This window comes from Morone saxatilis, unplaced genomic scaffold (assembly GCF_004916995.1).
Source record: "Morone saxatilis isolate NCDOM2014 unplaced genomic scaffold, NCSU_SB_2.0 Contig18, whole genome shotgun sequence".
NCBI classification, from domain to species: domain Eukaryota; kingdom Metazoa; phylum Chordata; class Actinopteri; family Moronidae; genus Morone; species Morone saxatilis.
Genome location: NW_023339740.1, coordinates 8482814 through 8495760, shown reverse-complemented (window position 1 = coordinate 8495760; position 12947 = coordinate 8482814). Strand labels below are relative to the sequence as shown.

The 12947-nt window shown below is 40.1% G+C and overlaps 1 protein-coding gene across 2 annotated transcripts in view; it reads left to right on the top strand.

Moving 5' to 3' along the window:
* LOC118328817 (ataxin-7) overlaps positions 1-12947 on the top strand; it is a 27080-nt gene that overhangs the window by 3109 nt on the left and 11024 nt on the right. For both annotated transcript variants that reach the window (XM_035662731.1, XM_035662730.1), the window contains exons 3-5: positions 2928-3143; positions 3338-3406; positions 8989-9093. In XM_035662731.1, coding sequence (XP_035518624.1) covers positions 2936-3143; positions 3338-3406; positions 8989-9093 — 382 coding nt within the window. In that variant the 5' untranslated portion in view covers positions 2928-2935. The remainder of the gene's footprint in view (positions 1-2927; positions 3144-3337; positions 3407-8988; positions 9094-12947) is intronic.

The following is a 12947-nucleotide window of genomic DNA, read 5'->3' as shown; positions in this document are numbered from 1 at the left end:
CTGTTATTTCATATATATATAAAAATACTGGTTCTGATTAATGATATACATTATGGTAAAACAATAGAAAACTGCCCATATCAGGTTTTTGTATGGAAGTGTCCTGACTGTAATTCAAGATTCAAGCTTCAAGAAGCTTTATTTATCCCGAGGAAAATTACTGTGCAACAGTTGGAAAGCAAAGGTGGGAAAGTAAAACAGGGTTATTAACTGGTAAATTATAGGTAATTAAATAAAATAAAATAAAAAAATAAAATAAAATAAAATAAAATAAATAAAATAAAAAAATAAAATAAAAAGATATAGATTAATGAAAGATAATAAGATAGAGATAATATATAAAAGATAGATGATAGATAAGACATAGATGAATAGATAAAAAAGTAAGATAACGATAGAAGATAGATAGATAAGAAAAAAAGGATAATAGATAATAAAAAAACAAAAAAAGAGATATAGATATATAGATATAGATAGATATATAGATAGGCACTAAACTATCTATATCACTTTTCACATATCACCTTTAAACTATAGCATCATGCTTATGTGTGCTCACCAAGTTGTTGTAGGTATCCATATGTAATATTAAAATAGTACAGTAAAGTGATTATGAATGTGATGTACTGTATTTTACTTTACTACTTTTTCTGCTTAAACCCTGGGTGCCAGTTTTGAATTCATTGGCTCCAGTAATTGATCCAAATTCAAGCTTTAAGTGATCGCTTCAGAAACCTGTAAGTGATGTCAAAGATGCTAAGTCCATGTCTGTGGTTTGACCATTTTAACAGTTGATACAGTAGCCAGTTCAGTTCATTAGAAAGGCTGCATTTCGAAGCTCTACATCCTAATATGAACCATATGCATCTAGATTTTTAGTCAATAATGGAGTCTGGAGTGGTCATATCTTTTGGAACATTTTAATACAATGGCTCAATTTATAAGGTTTATGCATAAACAGTAAACAAAGACTAAAGGAAATATAGAAACTTTTTCTTTCAATGAGCCTGGCAACATCTCCAGGACAAGCGTCTTAATTTGTATTTCTAAATTTAGTGTTGGTCTAAAGACAACGCCAAGTTTCTGAACTGTACACTTGAAACTAGCAACAGAGGGCCAAGGTCATTTTTACTCCAGGCTCTTCAGGATACAAGCCAAAACAGGAATATATTAAGCTTTTTGCCATTTATTAGGTCAATTTTTACAGACATCTTTCATTTGATATCAGAAAAACATAGACGGCTGCTTAAACTGTTTCTGTTAAAATGACAGATGGCTGTGTCTGAATTTCTCATGATTTGAGATGGAAAAGCAGAAAGGTTACATAAAATCAGTCGCTACATTATTTATATACAATGGGACGGACAGCACCAGATGATGACTAGAAATGTTTATGCTATTTGTTAGGTCAGTCTGAGTATTACTTTGTCTCTTTACAGCAATCAGCTGTCTCTATACTAAATGTTCTCTGTGGCAAGACAACATTAAGAGCTTCCATTTCTTGTCTTCTTGTCTGTCAGCTGAATAATTACGTAATTCTGGTACATCACAAACATCGTTTTGAAAGTGAAAGTAAAGACAACTTGGCTGTTTTACACATATGAAAAGGGGTTCTTAAGGGGGAATCTATTTAAGTCAGTCATAAATCTCATTAAGTGTTACATTACTCTTTCAAAGACACTTCGTTGAATTAACAGTAACATGAGCTACACAATTTGTGTCTGTCTTTATTTCAGTGGTAACATAACAGTTACTAATCCATCATCCATGAAGATCAAATCGACTTATCTGTAAATATGTTTTCCTATATGTGCGAAAGACTTGCCAAGCATAATACATCATCACTGTGGGATGTGGTTACCACTGTGAATTTATCAGTGCATCTTAAAAATGTTGTTATGCACTTTTGTCCAACAGTATTGTTGGTAATGTCTGCATAATGAACATATCCAATAACTGAAGAAATTACCATTTTTGTTAAACACATCACTGCAAAGCCAAAAAATTTGAATGTGAAGTTGAGTTTTAGTGTGCCTATGATTGTGCCTTCTCGTGGCTGATATGTGTCAGATTTTAAATGCTTACTTTTTTTTAGCATGTAAAGTAAGAAATTAAATATTTAAATATTTATTGATATTCACAGTTTGGATAAGCATGATGCAGACTGTAATCAGTCATCCACTAGTGTCACACTCACACCGTTTTTTGTGTGTTATGTTTATTTATTTGTTGTTTGGAAAGCACTTTGGATCTCTGTGTCAAAAAGGTGCTATGGAAATAAAGTTTTACTTACTTACAGGTGTTTAGTAAGCTTACACTGCATATATTGAAGAAAATCACAAAATCAAGTCCTTATTTTTTTTTTTTTGTCAGTGAACTTTTACAGCTCGGGTGTAAATATTCAGTTTTCATGTATATTGCTATGAATGCTGACATGAAGTACAGTACTGTAGGGCTACATGCTGCCCCACCCCAAATACTATACTATACTTATTTATGTGATATGTATCTTGTATATATTTGTAATACAAATGATAAAATACTAGTACACATGGCTGTGTAATCAGAGTGTGTGTGTCATATTTAATAAGCAAGGTTTAACATGAACCACCAAGCCAAGTCGGTAGGCATTGCATGTAAAGGAGATTAAAGCTAAAGCTAACTAGCCTACCCATAAGTCTTCAGATGAACTGCCAGCCAGTTCTGTACCTGTCATGTGTTGCTTTGTACTTGTTGCTCGTCAGGTAGCCACACACAGGTTGTTTATTTTTTATTTTTTTAAATGTATTTATTTATTATTTATTATGTATTTATTTTTCGGGGGGGCGGGTGAGGTGAAACAACACGCGCTCGCCCGTGTCAATCAGTGAACAAGTCGTCCTATCCCGAGCGCGACCAACGCTGACTCTTGTGTTGTTACATTGTAGCGGAAAGAATGTCGGAAAGGGCCGAGGATGACGTCAGGGGGGAGCAGCGCCGAGCGGCCAGGCAGCAGCTGAAGCAGCAGCAGCAGATCCAGCGGGGAGAAGGCTCCACAGCAATGGCGACTGTTGCGGAGCGGAGATCATTGCCTAGTCCAGAAATAATGCTGGGACAGCCTTGGAGCAACTGGGTCGACGCCGCCAAACTCCACGGCAACGACGGTGAGTTCCCCAGCGTCCCGAATGTGCGCGGGGAAGCGAGGTGGAGCGCCACAGTTGCCAGTCCTGTCCTTTTTTTGGCCGATTGCATGCAGTTTTTGGTGGAATATGAAGAAACGCTACTGGTAGCAACAGCACGGGCAGGCAAGCAAGTGCAACTATTTATTTGTCTGTGTGTCGGATCGCCTCATTTTCAGGTGCTGAATCGGAGGAAAGTTTCAAAGACTTCGGGAAAAATCGAGAAGCCATGCGTTTGTGCAGAGAAGGTGAGTGTGTTTTTTTTCTCTAGGGCCAAAGGTGTATTTTGGTTCTGGAGGTTTTGGACACATATACACACACACAGGGATTCAAACACTTTACACACGGCGTTCGGCCAAAATGTAAACGTACTGTAAATCTTGCGCATCATGAATTGACTGGACAACCGGATGTGCTAAGTGAAACATGTGTCTCTTATTCGTGTGGTAGTTGACATTTGCATCTGTCCCTAAAATAACTTAACGGTTAACAACTTAGACTCGCTGTAGTTGGGTATAGGCCCAAACATAGTAATAACAATGTCATATTCTGGGGGAATGCATTTAATGCACTTTATTGTTCAACATCCACATTTCTGCCATTTTAAATACAAACCGCTCCACCATATTTCACCTCTGTTCTTATCTGACAACAGCAATGTTTGAATTTAAGGTTAAGTAAGATTTTGAAAGTTAATTGGTGGACTGGGAACATGTGTGATTTTTTTAAAACAACAACCCCCAAATGGAAATGTTGCTCTTTAAATAGCAGTTGGGACTTTTGTGTAAATCCCATTTTTAGTCATTGTTCTATCAAATCATATGAAGTTATGGTATGGCTTGCTCTTATTTCACGCGCTGCTTCAACAGAAAATAGGACCAACAGTAATGATTTTTGTTACCACATATTTAGAAAAATATCCTTTGAAGCACTTTTCCGCCAACCAGCATGTCATATATATTTTAGATGTATTCAGGCCAGGTCTGAAAGTCTGCCATAACCATGGATTAAAATCAATCAATCAGCCATACTATCCTGATAACATACAACAGAATGACTATGTTCCTGCTAGTAACCATTATCTCAGGTTATGACATAGACATTGTAGGTGTCACTAATAGCATTTTTCAATGCTGCTGTTTATTCATTCTCTAATAGGCAGTAAAAGGGAGAGGTTCAGGCATGACAGGATATAGAGAAACAACATCATCTGACATCTGTGATTAAACGCACAGTGTCAGAAGCACACATCATCAGGCATCTGAGCCACAGAGTGATGTTTCAGACCAGTTTGTACTTCAATTTTATTTTCGGAAACACGTTGATTAGTGTTAGCTCTTTTGTCCTGCTGGCAGGCCTGGATTTAGAATGAGCCTCACCAGAAAGGTAAATTAGTATAACAATAAAATGTTGCATCTTGTTTAATCACAAATCAACAGTCATGCCCTGTTTTCAAGAGTGACATCACAATGAGCAAGTTGACAGGATGAAGACTAACCTGTTTGTTTAACTCAGAACTAAATAAATGAATGATGAATCAACTTTAAAGTACAGTTAGTTTTAGGCCTACCTCGTTTATGACAATATTTCACCTTTTGCTAATGTTGTGTCCTAAGTAGGTAATTGGGCAACCTTTAAAAGTGTACACATACCATTTTCTGTTTATTTTGCATTTGATTCATTTCAGCACACACACACAGCTACTTCTAAAAACTTACAGGAATCATTTGCATCTTTTGCTCAAGGGCACATGAGCAGGGCATGTCACATTACAGGAAGTCATTGCAGCTCTTTTTCTTTGAGCTCTATTTCAGAGCTAAGTGTAGAGAGAAAATTAATGTATTCTCTGTTGTTTACTATGCTGAAATTCTATTTGTGGGTATAATTTGGCAGAGAAAAATGGCAATAATTAAGCAAAAACCACAAGAATCATCTTCAGACACTCAACACAATCATTAATTCTAAAGCCAACAACAAAGCGATCACTGTGGTGTAAATAATTGTCACAGAATTTGACGGATTTCTGACTTCAATGACTCCTAGTATAGAACGAGTTTGGACATGAATTTGTCCAACATATTGGAGGCACATGTGTTGGAATTTCTGCTTCTCATTCATGCTGTGTAATAATGTATTTGTTTGCAGAACAGGGTTATCTGTCTAAAGTTGTATTTCAATGAGGAATGTGTCATCAGGAAAGATGGCACATTTCACTTTGGTCACATGATTTTGGCCCACACTTGTGATTTCACGAGTGTGTGTCCAGCTTTAGTTTCTTTTTTTTCTTTTTTCACTCTCCATGTGTTGCTGGTAATGAAATGGTTAAATGCAGGCTACTTGACAGGCCACTTATCTAATGTTGCATTGGTCAACAATGTGGCCTATGTGCATACCCTCAGATCATTGGACAGTGTCAAAAGAAAATGTCCTAGAGGCTCCCAATGAGAAGAGAAATAGTGCTTTCATATTTCATACATTACACTGCGTACATTGAGGTGGTGGCTGACCTAAAGAGAAAGTCTTTTTGAAAGCGGTTGAGTCTATTGTATGTCCAGGGCAAGAAGGAAGACAGATTGACAGAATGGTCATTTAAAATTCAAGGCTGTGAGGTCATTTGACATGCAACTGGTCTGAAACATGTCTCTATCATGTAGCAGCGTCTGTCAGTGACTGTTGTTTGTGTCATGGGGCTGATCAACACATGCGGCTTGTGGCAGGAGTGTGTGTGTGTGTGTGTTCATAGAATGTTATTCTGTGTGTGTGTGTGTGTGTCTCTAGTAGGGGTATTACAAGTGGATGACTATACCTCTCCGCCATGACTCACCACCAGACTCCTCCTGTGTTGTAACCGCCATCCTAACACACACACACACACACGCACGCACAGATGACTAACACATTGTAAGAATGTATGGCAGTTAATGACTGATGAAACCACTCATCATATGTCTCATTTTTTATACATTTTTGCAGCGGCACTGTTAACAGTCAGGGAAGCTGGGAAATGTAGTGCCAGTGTCAGCCACAGGTCAGATTCAGCCAGCGTGCGTGCTGCTCAGAACCAGCCAGAGCTGCTACTATTCCACCTAGATCATTCATCACTGCCATGGATGAGGATGCTGAAATGAACTGGACTCTCATTCTATTCCTCCGTCTCGTGCTCACAGGCTCTCTTCCTCCTCCTCCGGCGCAGGTCCTCTGCTCATTCTCTTTGTCTTGACTCGGCCTGTTTCTCTGCTCTCTTTCTTGCTTGTATTTTTTTTTTTTTCTCCGTCACGCTCCTTTCTTGGCTTTGCTCCGTCGTTTCTGTGTCTTCTTTCTCCACCACCGCGACTTCCTTTCTCTCTCTGTATCTTTTTCATCTCCTGCTTGCTCGAGACGAAAATGGGAGATTGAGAATGGGGCAGACACAGTGGCGTTACACCACTTTTCAAGTCGGGCCATTTTAGCAGTAGGGTTCAGTTGGTTCCAGCGTGTTGAATGCAGAGTGGCAAAAGCAATCTAGCTGGGCTGCTTTTATAGTTTGAGCAGCCTGTTTGGAGAACGCTCCAAGTGAACAACAGCAGTTTGGGAATGAGTCCTGTTTGACCTTGCTATTGATCCAGCAAGGAAATGTGGTTGGCCTGTTGGACTCGGCAGTTCTTGGCCTGATTCAATAAAGGAACTGGGAGAAGGTGGAGTTTTAATGGAGAATACATGCGAAGTTATTGATTTAGCAAATATGTGTGTGCTCTCATTATAACTTCAATTTGCTAGTGGCACAAGAGAATTGCTCATAGAGAGAATTGGATGAAAACAGACATGTAGAACCTAAAGGTTATCCAGAACTTCTAGGCTTTCAGCTGCTCTTTAATAGCTTATGCTTCTGCATATGCAACCAGTGAGTACTACTCTCCACATCACATTTCTGCACTTGCCTTCTTTGCAGTGTACTCAGGCCCTGCTTGTGCACATCAGCAGTGTGCTACCCTACTCAAGTTCTATATAATTTTCATGCCTTTGTCCATTAAGTGAAGACATTTGCTATTTCTCTGTGGCAGACCCCAGCCACTGTGAAAATAAAGTCTTTTCGCTCCACTGCTGTTGAAGGAGACACTTAGCAGAGTGACTTCAGACAATTGGCACGCATTAAGTAGCATCAGGCTTGTCAATTCATCCACACAAAACTGCCTCTGACCTCCCTGAGAGGGAACCCGCCAGGTAGGCCCTTTTTATATGGTCTTTGCTTAATGGCCCTCATCGCTTCCAGACTCGGCCACTGACGTTTGGAGAACCCTTGACGGCCCTGGTGGAGTACAAACTGGAGAGGGGTTCCACTTGTCTCCTCTTATACCCTCTTTTATCCTGTCTTCTGCCCATCTCATCATAACGCCCCAGGCAATCTCTTAATTAGCCCACTTAATTAGGTGGTTTCTGGTTTTCTGCGCCAGGGTAAATTTTGATCACATTCTAGTGAGGAATGGCACTACCCTCTTGTGAAGCGTGAGTCTTGGTTCGTACTCTATTGAGTGGCCAGAGGTGCTGGAGCTGCAGACATGCCATTTGTGTACCTTGGCATTCATGCTGCTTGTGTTTTCCATGAATGTGTGCCTGAAAGTTGCATTAGGGGCACTACAGGAAAATTCCCATATTTACTTTATTCAGAAAGAAAGAAGAACTAAAAATAGCAATTTCTTCCAGTTTTTCTTATTTTTTTTATTAGTTAATCCTAGATAGAGGCATTGCACTGCTAGGGGTAGTTAAAAGTTTACTCTGTTACTCCACAATGTCTGCTTCTGTTAAGCGTGAGCTGGCTTTAGGGGAGGAGGTGTTTCAAATGAATCCTGAGTCATGAGAACGTGACCAGCAACTACTGTATTGGAATATTTTAATGTTATGGCTCTTAAAACATTTGCTGATGCGTAACTTGACAGACTGTCATGAAAACCAACATCTTGATTGTAACCCTGCTAATGGTTATTTTTATTATGAATTAATCTGTTGTCCGAGTTAACCGGTTAATCGTTTGTTCTATAAACTGTCAGGAAAAAAGAAAAGAAAAATGTCCATCCCAATTGCCTAAAGCCCAAGGTGATGACTTCACATTGCTTGTTTTGTCCAATTAACAGTGTTAACCACAAAAAGATATTCAGTTTACTATCACACAAAACAGAGAAAGCAGCAAATCTGTCAAAAGTTCTATTAATTCATTAGTGTTGTAGCTCTGTTTGTTTTGTTTTGATTTAAAGAAGGAAGCATGAGGGGAAAACCATGTTGAACATTATTCCTTGAGAGCTCTTGCTTTATTGAAAGTCACAAATCATCCACACTCAATGCCATTCACATCGTACACATCTTGTATGTGCTGTGTTTGTTTATATGTGGGAGAGACGTTGGCGGCAGGTAACCTTTGGATCACTGGCTCAGCCCTTCCTGCTTCTTATCATAAGGACATATTCTCTATGATGAATGGGGACTAGTACTTGGGAGTAATCTGTATTAGCATGTGCAGACTTAGAATAGAATAAAATGTACTTTAATGTCCCATTAGGGAAAAGTGTTTTGGCTCCTCAGGTTGCATTGAGTGAGCTGTTATTCTTAATATGGTAACATGTTTTCATGTTGTTGCGTAACTCAGTAATGTCTGAATTTTACCCAGGACGTGACCAATTTCTTCTTGGTTTTATGCACAAAGGATCTTGAGCTATTACAGTGTCATGACAACAAATGATGGATGTTTCAGTGTAGATTCAGAGCGTGCTGTAAACTGAGGGACCAGGTGAACACAGTTTATTTTATTTGCCCTTCCTTGACTTGTGGCCCATGTGGTTGGTTCTTCTCCTGTCCACAGACATGCCCATATTTGGCCAGTGTCCCGCACAGGACGACTTCTACCTGGTGATGTGCAGCCACTGCGGTCAGGTAGTCAAGCCCCAAGCCTTCCAAGCACACTATGGTAAGTGTCATGCGCATGCACACCCATACACAAATATGTATGCATATATTTAAGGTTATCTTTCATGCAAAACAACATGAGAGAGTTTCTGAATTTTATAGATAAACCAATACAAAAAGGGGGAATGAAAAATATAGTTTCAAAGTAGTTTTCAATTGTAGGAACCATATACCACTTCAGAGCTGTTGGTTGCACTTCACACATAAACACACATTGTGGTGGTGTTACTTCTCCCTCCGCCTTTGTATTCCCCTACCTCTTTTTTCTTTTCCACACAGTAACCTGAGAGGGGATGCCACAGACTTTGATTTATTTATTTATTTAACTCACTTGTGTGTGTTTACAATTCCCCTGTTAATATTTGATGTGGCTCTAGGTCTTCTCAGTAATGTACTTTTTTTAACACATACTGATCAGATTTCTGGTTCTGTTGGATACCTGAGTGATATGTACATGTGCCTTTCGGCGCATGGATTACCACTGCTTAGTAGTTCAGCTGGATCTCTGACTCAGGTACCAAAGTAAATGGAGGAATTCTTGATCTCTGAATATAGTGATTGCATCACTGTGGATCTCGTTAAACCTCAGTGTTCACACCAAGTTCACAAACGCCCACAGTCGCTCAAAAAAATATGCTGTCTGTTCACTCCCAAACTCATTTCCTTGAAATGGGAAGGAAGGCTGAATGTTAGAGTGACACCTACCATGTCCTGTCATGTAGGGCTGTTCAAAGTAAGAATTTGTATTAGTCTTTGTAAGTCAAGTCAATTTATGGAGACAGGAAAAGTCTGTTCATGTCGCCTTGTTATGACAGAAATCCAATAGCTTCAATCTGTATTAACATCAGTAATTGTTCCATCCTACACTTCCATCTCTGATAGTACTCTCTTCTTATAACTTTCTTAAGTCTTTTTTCTCCTAAATGTGTATTGAGTTGTAGTCCCTTCTTTTCACTTGTGTGCGTTCACCATGAAGTGTCACAGCAATTACAGTTGTCAAGGTCACCCACAAGAGGGAGGTATAACAGCACATGGCTCCTAGAGAAACCGTCCTTGCTACTGTGTCAACAACACTGAAAGAAGGGACTCTCCCACATTGTTAAACAATATAGATCAATGCAAGCCTGTCTAGACCAACTATTGCTTATGAACCGCAGCATCCAGTTGAGATCTCATACGTGCTGGGGGATTTTAAATGAGAAGTAGACGAACACTGGAGGGAATTACAGTGCCTGTGAAGTAAAACAGTACTGACTACATCCCAGCAGGTGGCCGCGGTACATCTTTAATAGGGTGGTGTTGTGAATGCCAGACAATCTGATATATGGAGTATACTCATTCAAAATGGACAGTGGTTTGACAGTGGACAGCTGTTCTATAGTAATTTGTTTCTTCAACTGTGCATTGATAATTCATTATGCTATGTGAGCACAATGTCTGTAATTTGTTAATTATTAGGATACCAATTCGATACGCTTTGTATAATGAAAAATAAAGCCATACTGTGGTCTAGAGGTTGATGTGGTAATAAAAATTGAGTCGGTGACCCACCATAATTGAATACATGTAAATGACAGCGGAAACACAAAATTCAATATTGACACTGATAATGAAATTGTGTGACAAGGTCACCGTCGCCACCGATTCCGACTCAACTGTTCACCATCACCTGTATGCTACTGAATTCTTGTAATGATTAGATTATATAAATGGCCTAATGAGCAGCTAATGGCGCTCCTTTGTTTTCCATTCGAGTACGACTTGAATGCACTGGAATAGGGCAACTAAGGGTTATTTTCAGTGTCAGTTAAAGCCGGGGTTGGTTTTACTTTGGCGTCATTTAGGCAACAATTATATTACTCAGTAAAAAGTAGAAAGCAACCAGGAAGCAGAAAAAGAGTACATTGAGTAGTTTCTTTCTATTTATTCATTACTTTAAGGCAACATGCCACACATTGTTGTGTTTTGTGATGTATGTTGAAAACCTGGGATTTATTGTTTAGTTTTATACCGTGGTATTGAGAATGGTGGAATTTCACTGGTCGATAATGGTATCGACTCTACATTTCTGGTATGGTGACATCTGTACTCACATCCCACTGGGTCCGAGTTGCCTCTGCCCTGGATCCGCGGACTTGCCAAGACCCTTGTCCCTCAGTGCTCAACAGCTGTAGGCTCAGCGGCCAGAGGGACCAGGGTCTTAGTGACACTCCTGCCGTTGAGAGCGGGCCTTACCAGGCATGAGCCAAACTGAGCCGACTCCTGCTGCCATGTAATGTGGGTTTGGTGGGAGGAATTTAGTGGAGTGATAGGAAGCCACAGAGAGAGAGGTGTAAGGTTTTGCACTGTTCAAACCACCAACCCCAGCTTTAATCTGATGATAATCTTTTCAATTAATCAATTAACTCTTTACTTGCTGTGCAAACTGTTTCCATTTACAATTATATGAAACAAAGAAAAAGAAGCTAATTCTCGCATTTGAGAAGCTAGAACAACAGAACGATCTGCATGTATTGTTTGATGAATGAGTAATAGATTATTAGAATAATTGACGGACTACGCTGGAACAGTGTCAATCCAAGTGAACTTCTGTGGCTATGCTACTACACATTGCCATACTGAGTAGGAGTGCTCTTGCTGTGATTTTCCTCCTGGCTTCCTCTCTCTGATGTCATTATAGGAAGACCTCATGTGGCGTTAACACAGGGCAAAGGCACTGATCTCAGCACCATTGAGATGGTCCCAATACGATTGTAGTGTGCTTCTTTGAGCCCATCTGTCTCCGTTAGGTGTTTGTGCTTCTCAGCTGAGGCTGATCCCAGCAGGGGTGACACTCACCGCAGAACAGGAAGCTGCAAGCTCGGCCGCCCTTTTATGCATTAATTTATGAACTTGTCGAACAAAGACTCATGCATTGCCTTAGCTGAGTAAACACATACAACTGCACATTTTTGGATCATGCACCTTGAGTATAGATTGTAAGGAAGCTAACCATAGTAAATATTTTTTTTACCAGAGCAACAAGGTTATTATTGGGTACGGAGGCCAGGCCATGCTCCGACTTTAACAGATGAGATAGTAGGAAGATCATCACACTGGTGGTTTCTCTCACTCCCACAGCCAGGGATTCCCCTTCGCACTAAGCCAACTGTTTGACAGTGTGAAATAGAATATTAAGGCTCCTCCTATTCCTTGTGTCTGTGGTTTTATTCTCCCCCACATTTTTCTACTCTTTTATTCCTCCTCCACTGCCGCTGGTGTTGGCTCTCTTTTCTCAGTCTTAGTGCTGTTAGTGGCACGCTGGGGTTTCCTGGTGTGAGTTTGTGTGCAGGGTGTGCTGTTGACTGTGACTGGGACAGGACAAGACAGCAGGAGAAGCAGGGAGGGAGGGAAAGGCTGCTAAGAAAAGGGAGGGAAGATATCTGGAGTGTGTCATGAATCGGTGTGTAGATAGTCCCTTAGGCGAGAAGAGGGCACTCTGAAAACAATTTTTTTTTTTCTCCCTGAAAAGGGAAATTTAAGGAAGGCTACACAGTTTGAACGTGTGTGTGTGTTGGGGGCTGAGTGAAATCAGGAGTGGCAGCTCTGTGTGTGCATGTGTGTTAGTATCTCCTTCACTGTTTCTGCAGCAACAAGCTTGTTTGCAGATCACCTGCTGAGACTGAGCTTTGGCCTATGGCCCAGTTCCCAGCTACACCACGGAATTAGCCCAGTAAAAGGTTAGCTAACAAGGCCCACACCTCATCACGGTAACCAGCTGCCGACACAGACACTTTCTATCAAAACCTGTTAGGCTGTATCCTGTTACATTCACTTTATGTTTGCTGGTTGTTTTTTTTCCCCCTTCTCATTCTT